This window comes from Lepidochelys olivacea, assembly GCF_965140295.1.
Source record: "Lepidochelys olivacea isolate rLepOli2 genome assembly, chromosome: 2".
Classification (NCBI taxonomy): Eukaryota; Metazoa; Chordata; order Testudines; family Cheloniidae; genus Lepidochelys; species Lepidochelys olivacea.
The window spans coordinates 124,649,942-124,670,423 of NC_140412.1; the positions used below are offsets into that span (position 1 = coordinate 124,649,942).

At 37.7% G+C, this 20,482-nt stretch overlaps 1 protein-coding gene across 1 annotated transcript in view; it reads left to right on the forward strand.

The window, feature by feature from the left end:
• Nucleotides 1–20,482, forward strand: part of DROSHA (drosha ribonuclease III) — a 99,394-nt gene that overhangs the window by 19,739 nt on the left and 59,173 nt on the right. Inside the window, exons 8-13 of the mRNA XM_084620190.1 lie at nucleotides 3,208–3,294; nucleotides 3,409–3,495; nucleotides 8,932–9,003; nucleotides 10,757–10,838; nucleotides 12,162–12,233; nucleotides 16,235–16,404. Of these exons, the coding sequence (XP_084476316.1) occupies nucleotides 3,208–3,294; nucleotides 3,409–3,495; nucleotides 8,932–9,003; nucleotides 10,757–10,838; nucleotides 12,162–12,233; nucleotides 16,235–16,404 (570 nt within the window). The remainder of the gene's footprint in view (nucleotides 1–3,207; nucleotides 3,295–3,408; nucleotides 3,496–8,931; nucleotides 9,004–10,756; nucleotides 10,839–12,161; nucleotides 12,234–16,234; nucleotides 16,405–20,482) is intronic.

The following is a 20,482-nucleotide window of genomic DNA, read 5'->3' on the forward strand; positions in this document are numbered from 1 at the left end:
CAGTTTCTTTTCAAAGTTTTTGAAACATGCAACTAAATTAATAACAAAAAAGCATGAACTACCACTGAGTCACAGATATCCAGGAGATGCACAAGTTATGTTTCTGCTGAGTCTTCCCTACAGAGGAGGTGTAAAGGGAAAGTGAATAAATTAGTAACTTTCTTGCTGATATTAGCAAGACATGCAATTGCCTCAACATGGAAACATGTCTCCACTAGAAACTGCTAGACAATGTGTTAAGTTTTGACACTTTTTTGATCGGAAAAAAATTACACACAAATGCTACTTTTCTTATGATATAGCAACCTCCCTGTGGAAAAAAATGTTGCTGAAGTCTCGCTATTTTTATGTGTAGAGGTAACCGACGCATTGTGGTTGTATTTTTTTGTTTTCCCTCAAAATACAAAGAGCTTTAGAGCACATCAGTTTTAATAGAAAGCTTTTTGTGTTATGAGAACGTTAAGAACAGCCATACCGGGTCAGACAAAAGGTCCACCTAGCCCAGTGTCCTGTCTTCCAACAGTGGCCAATGCCAGGTGCCCGAGAGGGAATGAACAGAACAGGTAATCATCAAGTGATCCATTCCCCGCTTCAAGCAAACAGGGGCTAGGGACACCATATCTGCCCATTCTGGCTAATAGCTGTGAACTTAACTAGATATTTTTTGAATCCTATTATAGTCTTGGCCTTCACAATATCCTCTGGCAAAGAGTTCCACCGACTGACTATGCATTGTATGAAAAAATACTTCCTTTTGTTTGTTTTAAACCTGCTGCTTGTTAATTTCATTTGGTGACCCCTAGTTCTTGTTTATGAAAAGGAGTAAATAACACCTCCTTATTTACTTTCCCCACACTAGTCATGATTTTATAGACCTCTGTCATATCCTCCCCCCTTAGTCGTCTCTTTTCCAAGCTGAAAAGTCCCAGTCTTATTAATCTCTCCTCATACAGAAGCCATTCCATACCCCTAATCATTTTGTTGCCCTTTTCTGAACCATCTTCAATTCCAGTATATCTTTTTTGAGATGCAGTGACCACATCTGCAGGCAGTATTCAAGATGTGGGCATATCATGGATTTATATAGCGGCAATATGATATTTTCTGTCTTCCTATCCATCCCTTTTTCTTAATGATTCCCAACATTCTGTTTGCCTTTTTTTACTGCCGCTGCACATTGCATAGATGTTTTCAGAGAACTATCCACAATGACTCCAAGATCTCTCTTTTGAGTGGTAACAGCTAATTTATACCTTGTCATTTTATATTTATAGTTGGGATTAGGTTTTCCAATATGTATTACTTTGCATTTATCAACATTGAATTTAATCTGCCATTTTGTTGCCCAGTCACCCAGTTTCGAGAGATCCTTTCAGAGCTCTTTGCAGTCTGTCTGGGACTTAACTATCTTGAGCAGTTGTGTATCATCTGCAAATTTTGCCACCTCATGGTTTACCCCTATTTCCAGATAATTTATGAATATGTTGAATAGGACTGATCCAAGTACAGTCCCCTGGGGGACACCACTATTTACCTCTCTCCATTCTGAAAACTGACCATTTATTCCTACCCTTTGTTTCCTATCTTTTAACCAGTTACCAATCCATGAGAGGAGCTTCCCTCTTATCCCATGACAGCTTACTTTGCTTAAGAGCCTTTGGTGAGGGCCCTTGTGACAATCTTTCTGAACATCTAAGTGCACTTTATCCACTGGATCCCCCTTGTCTACATACTTGCTGACCCCCTCAAAGAATTCTAGTAGATTGGTGAGGCACGATTTCCCTTTACAAAAATCATGTTGACTTTTCCCCAACAAATTACATTCAAGAATTTGGTTATTTATTTAACCCTACATTCTTGATTTAAACTGTATCTGTATTGTTAAGCCCCTATTTAAAAAACTAATTGGTGATTGAGAAATTCATAAAATTGACCATCTTAAAATTATAGTATAGGTACAGTGCTAGTTCTCAGTATGGTGGTCTTATCCTACAATGGTTTGTATAACTGATCAATCATGACATTGGTCATTCATAAGGTTCTACTGTTTTATCATCATTTTCTCTGTGTGTGACTTTCCAAATAAAAATTGAACAAAATATTTTATGTGGATTTCCCCCCCCCCTTTTATTTTTTTTTAAACTGCAGCTGCTCCCTCTGCTCTGTTGCATTTCAGTATTCATGAACATATCTGTTTCATGGGCTTATTACCCTATTTCAGAAGATTACTTCAGGCTGAACCTTGTAATAAACTATTGCAGATCTAGATTAATTTCCCTCATCCCCTCACGCCCCAGTAAATTTTGTTGAAGGAGAAACATTTTTAGTAGGTGAAAATCTTGAAATCTGACTGACTCACGGTGAGGAGATAGCTTCCCCTAAAGATGAGGATGCTAGGAATTGTGGGCTCATAAAAGCCCACTATAGACTCTCTTAATCTGGTGTGAGCCTCAGAGCAGTGAGAACCTCTCAGAAAACAGATCCTGCATGGGGTTCCTTTTTGTCTAGTTGCTGGTGAGTATTTTTACGCATTATACCTGAGAGCTTTAGAAGAACCTGAAAATATGAGTCTTGGGAACCTTATAGTCCATTGAACCACATGCAGACCTTCCTACATTTAGGCATAGCCATTCGTGTGCTTTTCATAGGAAGACATTGCGGTCTGCTAGTTAAAGCAGGACACTGGCAGACTTGGGTTCTTTGTCCGTTTCTGATGCTGATTTACTGTGTGATGCTGCGCTAGTTTGACTGATGCCTCAATTTGTCCACTTGTCAAGTGAAGATACCTGCACGCCTTTGTAGTGAATTGAGATTGTCCAATGAAAAAATCTAAGCATAATCTTTATGATTTTTTTATTAATAGCCTAAAATGAAATTATATAAAAAAAACAACAAACAAGAAAAGAAAAGCATCTCAACACTTAGATGACTGGCTTCTGTGTGCAAGAGACGTACACAACAATATGGAGAATGTATGAACTGCACTTACATTTTGCCCAGAATAATATCCCTGTAGATGTTTCTGAAGTTCAATAAAAAATGTATTATGCTACGACTCCTCCTCCTCCAAGAATACTTAATTATGATTACCTGTTTTGTTTAATTTTTTTCTACTGAACATTTCATGGATGTTAAGTGTTGTATTCCCTCTTTTTATTTAAATTAACCTTGACTCTGCACATAATTCTATGAATCTTTCTCTTCAAGCCTATTAAGCCATGCCGCCCCATGACCAACAATGCTGGAAGACTGTACCACTATCGAATTACAGTGTCACCTCCCACAAACTTCTTAGTAAGTACTTTATAAACAATTCCAGCCAATAGTCCAGTTCAATTTATTTTAACATTGATCTGTGTCATGCCACAGCTATTTTAACTTTAACATTTTTTGTTTTTGTTTTTTTAGACAGACAGGCCAACTGTTATAGAATATGATGACCACGAGTATATTTTTGAAGGGTTTTCCATGTTTGCACATGCTCCACTGACAAATGTAAGTATATTCATTTTATGCATGGTACTTTTCTAGAAGGCAGGCTATTTCTGTCCTTTTAAATAGCACTTGTATCAATCAGTGGTACATGTGCTTTGAAAGGCTTCTTGTCAATTTCACTTGAAAATGGGAGGGTGACATTTGTGCTAAGGATACTCAGGTTTTGTCCTGACTAATTGGGGTACGTTTTCCTTTCATACTGTGATTGAGGCTGTAGTGTGCAGCAGAATAACATTTTTGCATGTGTCAAAGTTTGAGAATGAAATAAACTGTGGATCACTTGTTAAAACTGTTAATTGGATTTAAATTAGATTAACTTTTTGAGTTGACAAAGTTAATAGAAAAGAAAAAACAATAATTTTAACTGATAAAATGGGAATGGATTAGTTCAGATCACCTAGTTTTAGAAACCTTGACTACAGCAGAAGTTTACTAAAAATGTCCTATAGTTTCCGACACCGGTTCAGCTTCCCATCAGATTGTTAGTAAAATGATGCATTTATGGTTTGGTGGGGCTATTTAGAATCAGGTATTTTGCAGCTTCAATGGAATCCTACTCTACCTCAAAAATGGGTGCCCCTGGTATCCCATCATCCTTTTGTTTCTCAAATATTGAGTACTTTCATCTGATAGTTATAGAGTTTAAGACCAGAAGGGGCCACCAGAACATCTAGTCTGACCTCCTGCATATCACAGGTCACCACTTACACACTAAACCCAACAACCCAAATTATGCCCAAGTATTACAGCCCTCAGGAGACTAGACTGTTATGTGCCACAGACAGAAAATAGGAGGGACCAAAATGCACCAGTGCCCAAGCCCCCACAATTGCTGAGAAGTGATTAAATGAGATATGTCCAGATGATCCCAGCAAGTGACCCAGCCCCCACAACAGAGGAAAAGAGGAAATAAACCCAAAGTCACTGCCATTCTGATCCGAGTGAAAGTATAGAAACACTTACCAGGAACTGTATGTTTACAAGAATTAATCAAAGGAATACTGTCAACTTAAAAAATCACTCCTCTGCTTACAAATTTTATACCTACTATTGTTACAAGAAACATCTATTCTCTCCCCCCAGAACTTGCATGGTTCTCAGTGAGAGATTGGGCCCCAAAATTATTCTAATTGAAAGGGATTGAGAAGAATATGTCTTCCTTTTTTCAGTTTGCTCACTTGATGCTTTTGACAGCTCTCTGTGTATGATCAGTTTCACTGTTTTCTCTCTCTAGTCAGCTGGTTGGTTGTTTTTCCCTGTTGTTTCACACAGGAACATGAACAAGAGAACCATTTTAAACAGTAGGAAAACGTGATTGTAAAACAAGTATCATGGAGACTAGAACACAGCTATAGTGTAGTAGTAGGAAACACATTTTAACTATTTTTTTTTTTATGTGACTAGATTTCAAGTTGCCAATTTAGTCACAACTTGAATTTGTTTGGTCTCATTACACAAATAAGGAACATGTCTGCATTGCAGAATCACACATGAAATAACAGGATTCGCCAAACCTGATTAAGAAACAGTGTCTAGCTGACTAGACAAGTGATGGTGCCTGTGAAAGGAGACTCCACTGTTCCTTGACAAAAGTAAATGTGATTGGGGTTTCAGAATTCTCTAAAACCTTTTGCTGTGATCTTTCTCTTAGCTCTGGTTTACATTACAAATTTATGTCGGTGTAACTACGTCCATACCTGTGAGCGTTTCACATCTACACTACAAAATTAAGTCGACCTAATTTACATCGCTTGTGCATGTCTGCACTTTGCTCCTTGTGTCAGCAGTGCGCATTCTCATCAGGAAGGCTTGCACCAATTGAACTGTCAGTGTGGGGCATTGTGGGATGTCTTCTGAAAGCCTGCAACAGTTGATGTAAGTAATGTAGTGTCTATGCTGACACTGCATCGGCCTAACTACATTGACCTAAACTCTATACCTCTCGTGGAGGTGGAGTTAATAAGTCAGTGTAGCGGGTGAATTACATCAGTGGGAGCGAAGTTTTAGTGTAGACATTTACAGAGTTAGGTTGACATAAGCTGCCTTGCATCAACCTATCTCTGTAATGTAGACCAGGGCGTAGTGTACATCTAATCCCTGGTGTACACAATGCTGTGTGTCAGCAAGAGGGCTTCTCCTGTTGACATTGCTACTGCCCTCAGAGAAGTGGAGTACCCCTGCGCCGATGGGAGAAGCTCTCCTGTTGATGTAGTGTAAGTGTTCAAGGCAATTTGTCAGATAGGTTTTCTCACCAGTCCCTCCATTTTCACTTTGGGGGACATGGAGCAGAAAAAAACACTTAAGCATTTTTATTTGGGAAGGTATTATTACTAAGGATAAAGGAACCACCTTTTCTTTAGAATACAAGTCCACTCTAAGTCAAGCATGGCATGGAGAATTACAGACAACATGTGTTACAGAAAATTCTTCCTCCAGAGGCAAAGAGAATCACACTGCCCTGTATGAGCTGATACCTGAAGATGTTCAACCTACTTCGATTGTGGAGCTTGTGTGTTTTGGGCACAAAACTACTGGAGCCTCACTTGCAGTTCTCTTCCTGTACGCTTTTTGCTAACTGCATGAAAACGGTCAGCAGCAAGTGATAATTCTGACAGATTGCTACTGTTCATTGCAGACATATGGTCATAGAGCAACACCACACAGTCTTTTCTGATATCAGCAGGAGAGTAGATAGGAAAGGTCTTCACAAGGAGAATGCTCTTGCTGCACTGTAAGGCTTTTGACAGCAATTATGGGGGAATTGCCGTTTCAGAGGCATTTCAGGATATGCTTGATAAATAGCAGATGGCTAAGTGTAGCATCCACATGGTTCTTTGCAAGGTTGGAGATAATATAACAAAATATTTTAATGAGACAAATTTGTATAGCTGAGGAGGCTTCACTTGCACCCTGCAGCTCTGTAACAAAGCTGCTTTATTAGTCGAGCTGGACAAATATTAGATAAAATGATATGTCAAATCATAGATGTTCAATGAATAATGCATCATTTGTGTGAAGTTATTCAACCAGCTTTATTACAGCGTTATTCTTTGAATCCATTATTCAACAAATAGCATTCTTCCAGCTTTTTTAAGTGCAGCTGTGCCTGGGAAACTTGTTCCTAGTTATTTGGAAGTTGGTCACCTGTTTAAAGAATCCCTTTTCTGCTCTCTTTATTCTGCACAGAAGACAAATGGAAATAGTCCTGGCTGTTAAGCAGCTGATCCAGAAAGTCCTGACTTGGTCATCCTTAGACAGCTGTTGGAAAATAAATAGGCTCTCAAGATATTTTAAAGCATTGTTGAAATAAATGTGACTGTTATTTTTTCCCCAAACATTGAGTAACATGTCTTAATATCCAAATTCTTAATTTCTATTGAAAGGTATCCAGTATCAAATACATTTGAAGAAAGAGGATTTGTCATATTTTTAATTTGATATTGGTAATCTGTAGGGGTTTTTGTTTCTGAATAAATAAGTTCGTAACGGGGGGAATGTCTACAAAGATGGTTACATCTGGAATCTTCCTAGCAACAACTATACTTAATAGATATAGCCTAAAGATTAACATTAGTGAGAGCTGTGTATTTTTGGGGGGAGGAAGGGAGCGTAAGCCCAGGGCCACGGTGCTGCAAGCAGATGTATGCAGACAGGAACTTGTACTGTACCTGTGAATTGAATTCAGCTTTCCTCTTTGCAGGTACAGAGATCCCTTGCAGGATCGGGGCCTTAAATTGCTTCAGTTTCATGAATCATTGATCATTATGAGGTGGTCTCTTATATTTGCAGGGACAGTGAAAGCTTCAGCCATGTTGGCTTAAAAATGGCAAGAATTTAAGTTCTATCATGGCTCACTAGCAAGACATGCAATTGTGTGTGTAGTGGATTGCCTGCTTGCTTTTTGCATCAAAACCTTCAGAATCCAAACTGTAAAGCTGTATGGTATAGGTGCTAAATTTTAAGATCAGTGGAAATGGCACTACTAATGATTGAAAGTGTAATTTAAATATTCTTTTAATATTTCAGTACTACACATGAGTAGAGTCTTAGTAGTGAGTTTTACAAACCTAAAAAGAAATTGACAAAGTATTTTTCACAATTGAAGTTAAAACTGGCTGTTCAAAAATCCCTTGAAAGCACAAAACTGCAATCCTGTCCATCCCCTCCATCATCCCCCCCCCCCCATTTTGTATTATACAGGAGTCCTGGTTTGTTATACAATTCTTGTGATTACTGGGGTGTGATAAGGTTCTTTTTTAATGAGGGGAAGAAAGAAAAAAACCTTTAAAAGCATGCCATCATCTTGAAGACTATGTTTCCATATGAAAATTCATCCCAGCACTCTCCTCTCTCCTCCCAAAAAGTCTCTACCTATAACTGATGGAGATTACAGGAAAAACATTTTTTTTTCTCTCTTTTCGGTGTGTTTACTTCATGTGTTTGACAGCATTTTGTATACAGTCAGTTGCATTTCCTGTCTTATGTGCTAGCGTTATGACATATGTCTCATGCCCTGATCTGAGAGAGGTGGTATATTTACTAGTAACAGCTGCAGTAAAGCTGAAACTGAAGGGGCTGCAGACAAAAATGAAGGTGAAGGAAAAATGGAGAGTTTGGCCCAAGCATGTGTGGTAGATATCTCGAGCCTGCCCACTCTCTTTTCCTGTAAAGACCCTCATAATAATAAGCAGTAGCAGCAGCAGCAGAATAGAAAAAGTTCTGTAATATTTTGACAGGGAGATTGGAAAAATATTTTCCAAGGGTATTGTAGCAATTTTTTTTTAATTGGTCAATTTAAAAAAAAACCAGGTTGACATTGTCCCTCTAAAAGAAGCAGGGTGGTGGGGGGGGGGCAGTCTGTGGACTTTGCAAGCTTATGTACTAAAAATTGATTAAATATTTGGCTTACCAGTTGGTCTAGTTCCCCCTTACATGGTTTTTAGCTCTATTTTGTGTAAACCTATAAATCTGTACTGCAAGTCCCTGTGTCATGCTCCCATTACATAAAGATGTTTTAAGACTAATAGAATTAATAGTGGGCTAAAAACACTTTGCCTCTGGGTCACTGGACCAGTCTGGCACCCTCTACAATGCACAATAAATTCATCTACAGATACAACATTTTCAAAATGGGAGAAGAGAGATCTGTTGGTTACTGAATTTTGCTTTTGCTGAACAAAACGTAGTCTCCAGTAGATGGCATTGTTTGACCAATGATTCCTGTCAGTCCTGTGTTATTTCACAAGCAGAGTTATTATAGTCATCTATTTCTCTCTGTCCCTCCTGCCCCAAACTTTGTGTGAACTCACCAAGGCAACAGTTTTACTGAATGCCCTTTTCATCAGATGGAAATTCTTAGGAATCAAAATTGTAGGAGTGATGCAGTCAGCACCATATGTCCTTTCAAACTGAACTTCTGTTCTGTTTTCCTTCCAGATTCCTCTATGTAAAGTAATCAGATTTAACATTGACTATACTATTCATTTCATTGAAGAGATGATGCCTGAGGTAAGGGGGATAATTAGTCAAGAGATCAGTTTAGGTTATGAATTGTTGATGTGTTTAAAGGATTAACTGTGTCGCATCTAGCCTCATGCACCCTCTGAATGTATAGCTGAATGGAAACCTATGATTTCTACATAAAGCTTTAAGCATATATCTAGAACACTATGTATTGAAAAATGAAATTGAGAATACTCAGCTTTAGCCATACCTCTTTGAACTTTTCAAAGATCTGTACGAATATATTTCAGACAATGTGCCTGTGAAATAAGGTAAGTATCTGTCGACTTTACAAATGGGGAAACTGAGGCATAATAAGGTGGTGGTTTGCCATTTAAATGAGTGGTAGAACTAAGGGCTTGTCTACACTGGTACTTTACAGCGCTGCAACTTTCTCATTCAAGGGTGTGAAAAAAGACACCGCTGAGCGCAGCAAGTTTCAGCGCTGTAAAGCACCAGTGTAGACAGTGCACCAGCGCTGGGAGCTACGCCCCTCGTGGAGGTGGGTTTTTTTAGAGCGCTGGGAGAGCTCTCTTCCAGTGTTCTGCCACGACCACACAAGCTACAATGGCAGCGCTTTAGTGTTGCCAGTGTAGACTAGCCCTAAGACTAGTATTTGACTTTTTTTGACTCCCAGCCTTGAGATCTTGTCACTAGAGCAGGGCTGTCTTTTAATCTAAACTGATGCAAAAAAAAATCCCTACAAATACAAAAAAAAATTCTAGTTTATAATGTGGTTTGTATTAAGATGGTTTTTGATTAAGCTAAATTTGTGGAGTAAATTGCTGCAGTGGAACGTCATGTCTAGGTGTAGATTCACCCTGCATATTAACTACTAAGATAGGATCAATGTTTAGTTTAGTCCCATATATTTACATATTTTTTCTTTTTCTTTTTTCTGTCGCTCAGCAGTAGATTTATCTAAATATATGCAAGAGGCCAAAAATTCCAAAACAAGATTAAATATGGATCTCAGTGTGATTAACTTCCTGATACTGAATCTACTGTGCTGTCTCCAAATCTTGATTTAAAGTAATAAAAGGACAGCAACCAAAATAAGGAACTTGTCTTTGTGGAGTCCTAGTCAATTGTCTGTGCTTGTGGCACTGCTTGCAAACCTTATTTAACAAGGCACCCTTGCCAAAGAGATTTTGTTGGGTTTGGAATTTTTGGTTGGCTTCATATGCATACAATTCATATTGACTTGAGCTGTTATTTTATATAATTTGTATTGACCTGAAATAGTGTTTTTAAGACACAGTCTCCTTGTTCGTGGCTGAAAACTAGCGTGGCTTCTTTCCCAGTTGAGCTGAGGAATTTCTCTGCTCTTAAGATCATAATCCTCAATTTGTGTTGTACTATTTGTTGCTTAGGGAGTGGTGGTGATATCACCATTGATGATTTATAAGCTTTTTAGCAAGAAAATGCAGGAGTGGGGAATTACGAGAGAGGTGTTTGTAATAAATATATCATCTCTTTAACTTATTCAGGTGAAAGGCTTTTGGTGCATAGTAAATTATCTTGCAATCCTGAACTCATAATATCTGTCTCCAGTGTGGATTTGGGCCTTTAATAAAGAACACTTAATATGCATTAACATGCTTTCAGAAGAGCCCTCAAATGCTACGTGATGCTTAAATGAATAACAGACAGTCATATGCCTAAAGATTTACTAATCATTGAGCAGTATCGTCTCCAAATTGTATTATTTATTTGTTGAACATTTGAATAATGATATTCTGGCCTTTTTCTTTTCCAGAATTTTTGTGTGAGAGGACTTGAATTATTCTCTTTGTATCTATTCAGAGATATTTTGGAACTCTATGACTGGAATCTTATAGGTAACTGTACAGTTAAAAATATACACACAAAGAAATATTAAATGTTTTTTATGAATTCAGTAATTATGCCTAGGTTTTAAAGCATGCTTTGGTTTAAAAGGAGGACTTGAAGTAGCAAAATTGAATGTTTGCAATTTTAAATGGTATGGATAAGTTTCCAGTTTGCTTTTACCAAGAGCAAACCATTTATCAGGGTTCGTTATAGTGGGTGTATAGAAACTAACAGTACTCAGAGTTGTCATCCAGGTCTCTTGGGTAAGACATTTAACACTTCCTTAATTACTCCTACATGATTTTTGTTTTTAATGAGCTGTTAATTATATTATGTATATTGCACAATAATGTGTTCGTGAGGCTTTGTTGTCTGGTGTCAAACAGGATGCTGTCTTTGCCCTGACAAGCTCACAGACTAAAGACATTTGTCCTATAGTACAATGAAACTACAAAATAGTGTCATATAGGCAGCCACATAGTATTCCTATGCTTACTGAGCTGTCATTAGAGCTGAAAATTTTACCAGGATATGTGGAAATATACATACATTTTAAGACTGTGATACAACAAAATTTCAGAGTTAAAACTTTTGCTCAGTCTAAAACAAGAGAAGTTTCAGAAGAACTTCACTTTAAAATATGTAAATATATTTTGGTACTTGGCTTTTCCTATGAAGATTTATTTAATGCTTGCTGTAACACAGAGATGCATATACGTTTAATATTTTGCGTGTGCTTCCTTTGGTTAGTTGTTGAATATCTTTCATAGTCTGGGTTTTGGATTAAGTATTACTGGCTTTGATTGTACTGTCCTTTACTTTTTAAAATTGTAAGTCACATACCATTTTGGGCTTTCCTTTTCACATGAAGCTTTAACTGATATCATTGGAAAGGAGGAAGTCACAATAACATAGAACATTTTTTTTCTCCTTAGTCTGTATAAAGATAAGTACTATTATTGGAACAAACTAATTGGAATGAAGACAAAATCAAAACAAAAGCAAATTCTTTATTCCTGTGTTTTTATAGAATTTTTTTGTAATGCATTGATTATACAAGCAGAATTTCTTCTTGCTGCCCACATGGACATTTCTGTTATATAGTGGACCAAAGAGTACATTATTTCTACTTCCCCTTTTTCCGTGCTGTGTTTTAATTTCACCAAGCACTTAGATATTCTGGGTGAAACTGTGGCCCTCTTGAAGTCAAACTTCCACTGATTTCAGTAGAACCAGGACTTTACCCTCTGTTTATACAAATACTCTGCAAATATGTTTTCAGAGGCTTAATTCTTTTTCTTATTTTCTTATTATTAATTTTCTTATTTAAGGTCCTTCATTTGAAAACAATTCTTGTTGTCCAAGATTTCATTTCATGCCACGGTTTGTGAGGTTTCTTCCAGGTAAGTTTATATCGTGTGGTTGGTTGAAAATTAGGCTTCCAAACTCCTATGCATCTCTTCAAACAAGAAAGAACCATTTATATGGGCCTCAGAGCAATGTCTTCACATGGACTGAAGGTTCAGGCAGAATCACTTCATTGGTTTGTACTTGGTCCTCAATGTGAAAGTTTTATTTGCAGTCAAAAGAGCTAGAGACTTGATTTTTTTTTTTTTTAATGGAAGCTGGGATTCTGGAGCATTAACATGTGAATCACCAGAGGAGAAAAAACATCAGTCTGACCTGCTTTAATCCAACCCTCAAGCCAAGGAACAGTCTTTGGTGGAGAAAGGACTGTGTCTGCTCTTGTATGCAAAGCCTACTTAGGGGTTTCCCCCACCCACAATATCTGGGGGAAGATCCTCCGTTGGTATACTTTTTCATAACTTCAGTGGAGCTATGAAAATACATCCCAGTTGAAGATCTACCTCTGGTTCTTCCAGGAGAATCATTTCCACAGAAATATTCTTGGTATGAGATTAGTCCTCTATTTATTTTGGCTATTCAGAGACCTAATGTCACATAAAGTTTGCTTTACCTCCTAAATAAGGGTTACTGGTAGCTGTGTGGAGGAGAGGAGTATAGACCACAGGGACAGTACTTCTCCATCCTTTAGGAAAAGGTGTTCACATACATTTAACCACTGATCCTTCAAATGACAAAAGTTTAATTGCTCCTTAGCGGTACAAAGACACCAGGTTTCTTCTCCTCCTGGAGATAATAGTTACCTGATCCCATAAAGTTATAGCCTAGTCATGGCTGGTCACTCAGAACCAAGACACCTCTTCCCATCCCAGCCTAGCACTTATTTCAGCACGGCTCATGAGATGGAAGAGGTACTTAAGTGTCTCAAGCTCTCCAACGTCTCAGGAGGAGTCTGCAAGAACATATACCATTCAAGTGTAAAAGCTTTTCAGTCTAGTGTGAATAGACCCTGGCGGATCCTTTTGCTTGCCTTACTCAAAAACTTCTGCTTTCCTTTCTATTTTTTGCCTCATTCTTGGATACAGACATCAGCACTCAGTTTATTTGCCATTTTGGTTTTCTGTGACCTTGTAGAAAGTAAACTCCTCTCCTGCTCTTCCCTCCAAGTACAGGACTAAGGGCCATCTTGCATTTAGTATGTCCCTCTAGACTGCTTCTGGTGGCACATGATTATTAATATTGTCCCCCAAAAAATCTCAATTTGAAGTACTTCTCGCAGACACTTCTAGCAGAAGGGTTTATTTTACATAGCAATGATTTCAGCTTGCTGAACAAGTGAGCTTCAGGCGTTAGTGACTGATCCACCTTATTGTAAGTACCAAGGGATAAAGTAGAATGGCTTTTGGTCTTAATCTATTCCAAATAATAGCCTTTAAGAATGTACCTCCAGCTTTTTGACTAAGAGTGCAGATGTGGCATGAAACAATCTGACTTAAGGAGAATCATGCCTAAGACCCTGTCTACATTGAGATTTGAACCATATTTGAAATTTTAAACGTAGTTGTAACTAAACCAGCTTCAAACATGGTTTGGCTTACCTCTGCAGTCAGGATATTAAAAGCTGTCAGACTGCATCTATCACTGTTGTTCCTTAGCAGGCCTGCATCTTAAAATTGTATTCAGTCAAAAGCAAATGTATGATGTTTGGTGGCAAACATCAGTTCAGTTCTTTTCAGGCGATTTGCAAAATTGGCCACATGTGGCTCTGGGTCATCATTTGATCTTAGTACAAAATGAAAATAGATTTGACCTATGTGAAGTGTGTAACCTATTTCTAGATTAGAAGTTGTCTAGTTCTATCTTGCTAGGTTTGGTTGGTTGTTTTTGGGGTGTATCTCTTAAACTGGTGTTTCTACATTGTGAGGCATCTTATCCCTTTCTGATTGTGAGTGTATATTATCATTCCTGGGGCGTCTTAATCTCTACAGAGTGGGAATCCATCGTCCTCAGTATATTTGCAGAATATTATTTATCTATAGTTCTTCTTTGAAGATATTGGTGCAATAGATCCCCATACATTCATCCACTGCCTTCTTAGAGATATAGGGATGAGTTGTTCGATTCCTCCCGCCCCCCCCCCCCCATTTTCTTGTCTTATGTCTTTCAAACAGAGTTAAAGAGATACAGTCACAATGTCTGCATGGGCTGGCTGAGAGCATTGAGCTAATCAAGTCATATTTGCGCAGTGCCATGGGCCTCAGAGGTGAAGAGCGGTAATCTACTGTACCTAATTGTTCAGAATATCAGGGAAACATACATTATGGAGTATTTGATTTTCTTTGGGATCATGGTCAGCAGAGAGGGAGTCCACAAACATGAATGATTTTGATCATGAACACTGGAAAAGCCTAAAAGAGGCCAGATTTCAGAACTGGGTCCAGTACCATCGTCTTTGGCTTAGACCACATCATAGACTCTTGTAACTTCATTAGCCCCATGTTTGTTAAAGTAAGCAATTTGGTGTACATACCTAGCTGCTGTTGCTCAGGGGCTACCTCTTGCCAAGTTAAATAAATTAGTTGTTGCCAGGTGAGGTCAAATGGGTCCTTTATAAAGGGAATATTTTCAAATTAAGAAGTTGTTTTTGCATTTTAGGCTGCCACTGTAGCTCATTCAGTCTGCTGTAGCTCTTAAGAGTAGTCTGTCATTACAAAGGGAGTTTGGATATGTTTCCCAGTTGTGAGTTTTGTATTAGAATTTAGAACAAGGTAATTCTACTGAAGAAAGTCTTCTAGAAGATTACTAGGGTAGGTCATGTTCCTGACCGTCCACAATCCTAGTATTTTCTTTACTCCAACGATCTAACCCTGTTGGAATTGGAGAATCACTTGCCTACTTGTTTATATTGGTTGGAGGTTTAAACTGTACCCCCCTGACGTGGTGATTCAGGAAGACTTTCCATAGGATTCTCAGAATATTATTGCAGTCTTTGTCCTATAGCATTTTCACCAGAATATTTTTAGCCCTTAGTTTCTGCTCATCTCCTTGCACAAGACCCTATTAATGTTTCAGATAGCATACTGTGACATACAGAACAGGCCAGCTTCTGGAAGGGAAATGGACTGAAATTTTCTGCTTCTTTGTAATGATGAATCCTTTCATTTAATGATGTCACCATATTTACAGATTAAACTCTTTTCGTTTAAGGAAAGGATTTGAGAGTCTCGTATCTGAAGGAATCTTAGTAGCATGCCTCATCTTCTATCCAAACGTTTCCTACACAAACAAGTTTACATGTAGAATTTGAGTGGTGCATAGCTCCTCAATAAAATGCTTGACAGGACCATTACGAATTAATCTCTACTTTTGTGGTCCTCACAGTCACGATTGACTGCCTAGTCCAAGTCAGGGTGCTTTTTATACTTGTCACAAAACGCAATCTTGGCAGTGTGCATTTCTTCACGTTTCAGAAGTAGTTAGTGTTCACATATACTTGGTTCATCCAGAGACAATAACTCAGCATGAGCCCAGGCTACTCGTTAGTCTTCATTACTGCAGGTGCAGCACATAAACACTGAATATTAGTCCATAATGCCAGGATAACTAATTGCATGCATCCATAAACGTCTCATAAAATTCTTGAATGTTCCTCCAGAAAGCCACATAATGTCTAAATGGTTTAAAACTATTGTTGTAAAAGGAAATGATAAAATGTAAACAGGCAGAAAGTAACTGGACTATATAACTTAGGGTTCTACATGCAGATTTTAAAGCTCTTCGGCCAACTAAGTTAACTTGAGGCTTTGAGAAAGATTAAGCTATTATTCTTTCTACCATTAATGTTGTTGTTTCTAGTTGAGGTGCTTATGCATGTGCATTATTCATCAATAAAATGTTTGTGTTCCTATTAGTTAATTATTTGGGCAGTTTGCACTTTATTTAACCCGTCTGAACATTTTACTACTTATGCATTATTTTCCTTTAATAACGCTTTGAAGAGAGGGATATTTTTAATAAATGTTTTTAATTTGTTTTTAAGATGGAGGGAAAGAAGTGCTGTCAATGCATCAGATCCTACTCTATTTGTTACGATGCAACAAACCTTTAGTCCCAGAGGAGGAGATTGCCAATATGCTTCAGTGGGAAGAGCTGGAATGGCAGAAATATGCAGAAGAATGCAAAGGAATGATCGTTACCAGTCCTGGCATGGTACTGCAAACATTTTTAATTTATAAACAAACCAGGCATGCACTGTGATCGTGGTTCAATGAGTTCGGTGCAGGCTAAATTGGAAAGGGAGAAGGAATCCAGAGGGATGAACAAGAATCCTTTAATCTCAGTGCTCTTGGAGTAACTGTATTGAAAGTATGCCAAATGTAAAAAAATTTGGGGATGCAAAATATGATAGATATCTGGGAGTGAATTCACTTGATCCAGCACCTGTACGAAGTTCACACTTGGTGCCCTATTCTTTGGCAGACTGGGTGATGTGCAAGAGCAGGTTTACAGACTAACAACATATCAATGTGTACATGGGGTTGCACCTGTTTAAAACATTGCAATTTCAAATTTGTTCCCCTTGTGCATATGTATTATGATGATCTTTAATTACACGATCACATACTATTTATCCAGAGCACCCGTGCTTCATTCTGAGGGTGGGTAGTTATTCAATAATTCCTTTTATCTTCCTTCATTAATGTGTGGCCCCAGGCCTTATTTAATGTACACCAACCAACTCTGCACTGAATACAGAATTGTTAATTTTCTTATTGAGTGCTTCACTGACAGTAATTACTTTATTTTCGGAACATCTTTGTGATATTAGGTGGTGGTATCATCCCTAGTTCACACGTGGAGATCTGAGGTCAGGAGATAGTAATGGCAAAATTATCAACTGTCTACTAATGTTGAGTACCCAACTTGAAACACATATGGCCTGGTATTTTCAGAGTACTAGGGTTTTTTATATCACTTTATACATTGAAAACACAGTTTTAATCAACTTCAGTTGCTGCTGTGAATGCTCAGCGCTTCTGCAAATTTGACCCCACATGTGTCAGTTGGGCACCCAGAAAATGAAGAACACACAGTTAATGGCGCCTTTGAAACGTTGGTTTAAATGACCGGCTCAACATCACTCAGTGGCGGAGACAGGATTAGAGTCTGATTGTCTAGGGTGGCATTCAACTTCCTCAATCACAAGACCACTCTTTTTCTTATGGAAATGCTCTGCCTTGTTCTCCTATCAATGTCTGCAATAAATGAGGCAGGGTTTTACAGACAACAGCCTCCTTTACTACAAAACCCTGAATCAGTTCCAGACACAGTCCATTCTGTGTACTGAAAAAGCATATCTCTGATGTAGCCAGCATAACTTTCTTGCCAAATTTCAAGTTCCTGTTTCAAAGTAGGGCGGTACTAGAGTTTCTCAGTAAAATAATTGTAAGGATATTTTTAATGTGGGCAGAACAATGTATTTTCCTTAACCTCGCTCTAGGAGAACTGTTCTTGCTGAAACTTTTTAAAAAATAAAAAATAAATAAAAAAATCAGTCTGTGGCAGATTCTCAGCATGGAAAATTTCAGCCCAAATGGTTAAATTTTGGCAAAGTTATAAGCAATTGAAAACAGGATCTTATAACCGAAAGTATTAGGCAGCCTTAACACTAGTGCTGCCTATAGTAAATGTCATGGACTCTGACACACAAGAGTAATATACAATAATGGAGGTCACTATAGCCCAGATTCCCAACTGGTGTGAATTGGAATAGCTTCATTGACTCAGTAGAGCTATACTGATTTGAACTAGCTGAAAATCTATTCCTTCTTGTTGCATGCAGGGCTTTTGATTTCCATTGTTAATCAAGAAACACGGATAAAACACCCACCCCAAAATGAAAAAGAGTCTGACGTTTATCCAGTACAAACTGGAAAAACACCAGAAATGATTCCTGGTATCTAAGGTCTTGTCTACACAGAGCAGTAATGCAGACGATGGGGGTATGGTTTCTGAAGCACACAAATGTGTTGCGCATTAATCGATCCATGCAGACCGTGTTGGTATGCACTAAAGGTTCTCTAGTGTGCAGAATCTAGTGCTGTTTGAAACAGTGCTATGTTAAAACGCACGTGGGAACATCACAAAACAATTACAGATTAGAGTACACACTACTGAAGTGAGTAATGTATATTATATACATATTTTTAAATACAAAGAGAAAGCCCTGGAAGCACCTGTTTTGTGGATATCTATGTAAAACTCAAAAATTTCTAAAATAATCAGCAGAAAATGAAATTAATAAACACAAAAAACAGAAGCTGTAGTTATATGTAAACTTGTAGAAAAAATATATGGTACTAATGTATCATTTAAGAAATAGTATGTACTCATGTACTTAAAGCATATGCACAAGGGCATTGAGTTTGCATGTGTAACATTAACTTCGAGTACTTAACTATCCAGTCTTGACATTCTGGAAGGAAACTTTATGGGATGAATGGTGTTGGTATGGGTATACAAATACATAAAGGCAATTCCCTATGCCTTAAAATGTTATTGTTGTATTTTAATACCATGAAGGGAAGAGATCATTAGTGCCCATTTTTTCTTTCAAAAAGGTTGTGACAATTTGTTTTTTCTTAGTATGTGGCTTTTTTTAAGTGATTACTACATGCCCTGAGTGTAAAAGTAAGTGAGAAATGGAGTATGAGAGTATCTTCCATGCATTTTATCCCCTATTTGATCAGCAGATTCAACTTTATTGTGAAGACAATATGAAACAATGCTTTAGAAAATGACGTCTCTTAAATTCAGTTTTTGTCAACTTAATACAGCAAAGTAAAAACACTGTAAAGATAAAAAAGTAAACATTTATTTTGCTGTTTTTCTTCACAATATCGTTTGTGAAATAAGAATTCCTGCTGGGAGGAAATAAAAAGATAGAGAAAAACTGGATTATTTTAAAATTTGAAGAATAAATATGCTACATGGAGAAGAGAAATATTATGATAGGCGTAAATCTTTTTACATTTAGATTTAGACTTTAAAGAAGTAACAGTAGACCAGCATTATTTTACAATTTAATATATTCATGTCGTTTTCTTAGTTTCTCAAATTTGGTTTGGAAAAGCTAATCCATAAATTTTAATCCAATACGTAATACTTTAATCTTTCTTTTACAAATCCTGCTTCTCTTCAAGCGAACATAAATGCATATTCTATACAGTTATACCACCCCCACCTGCAATGTCATCAGATTTTTTAAGATAGGCAAATGTCTGGCTTGATCAATATTTGGATGGGAAAAACAGCACCTCTTTCCTGTCTATCAGTACTGAATCAACATGTCTGTATGCTTCAAAGTAGTGCTGTGTTGCTGGAGATTCCATGTTTTGGATGAGATGTTCAAACCAAGTTCATGACCATTTGTGGTCATTCAGTGATCTCATAGTATTGGGGTTTGTCTACACGTAAAACACCGTGGTGGCGCAGCTATACTGGTGCAGTTATGCTGCTGTAGTGCTTCAGTGCAGACACCAGCTACACCAAAGGGAGGACTTCTGCATAGGATGAGGTAATCCATCTCTCTGTGAGGTGGTAGCTAGGTCGACAAGAGAATTCTCCTGTTGACTTAATGCTGGGGGTTAGGTCGCTTTAACTCTATTTCTCAGGGGTATGGATTTTTCACACCCCTGCGCGACGTAGTTATACAGATCTAATTTCCTAGTATAGACCAGGCCCTCTTCCTAAGAAATATAACTGTGAAAGGAGAAGACTAATTTGGTTGTGTCCTCTTTGCTTCTTAATGATGTACTGTATGAATAAGGTCTCAAATGTTTTTTGTCTTTAGAAATATTATAAATATCAAGTGCGGTCATCCATATTTTTTGCTGGAGGTCTACTTGAGAAACCAGACAGTTGGATGTGGATCTTTCTCAGCCTGAAATTGAAGGAGAAGGGGTTTGAGTCTTTCGCAAAGAGTTCTGTTGTGAGAATTATTTATCAGGCATTTGTTAACGTCTGTTTAATTCAGAAACAAATCACAAACCAATGTACTTTCAAAGTTAGGTGCCTCAAGTTAGGCCTCAGTATCTATATTTAAGTATCTAAATAAAAGTGGTGTGATTTTTAGAAGGTGCTGATTTCCCATTGACTTCAGTGGAAGCACCTGCAAGCTACTGTAACTTAGGTGTCTAAACTGTAGGCATCCAAATTCAAAAAGGTTGGCCAAAATGTTTTTGATCGTTTGAGATTTTTATTCTGTTAATCAGGTATAGTTTCCTTA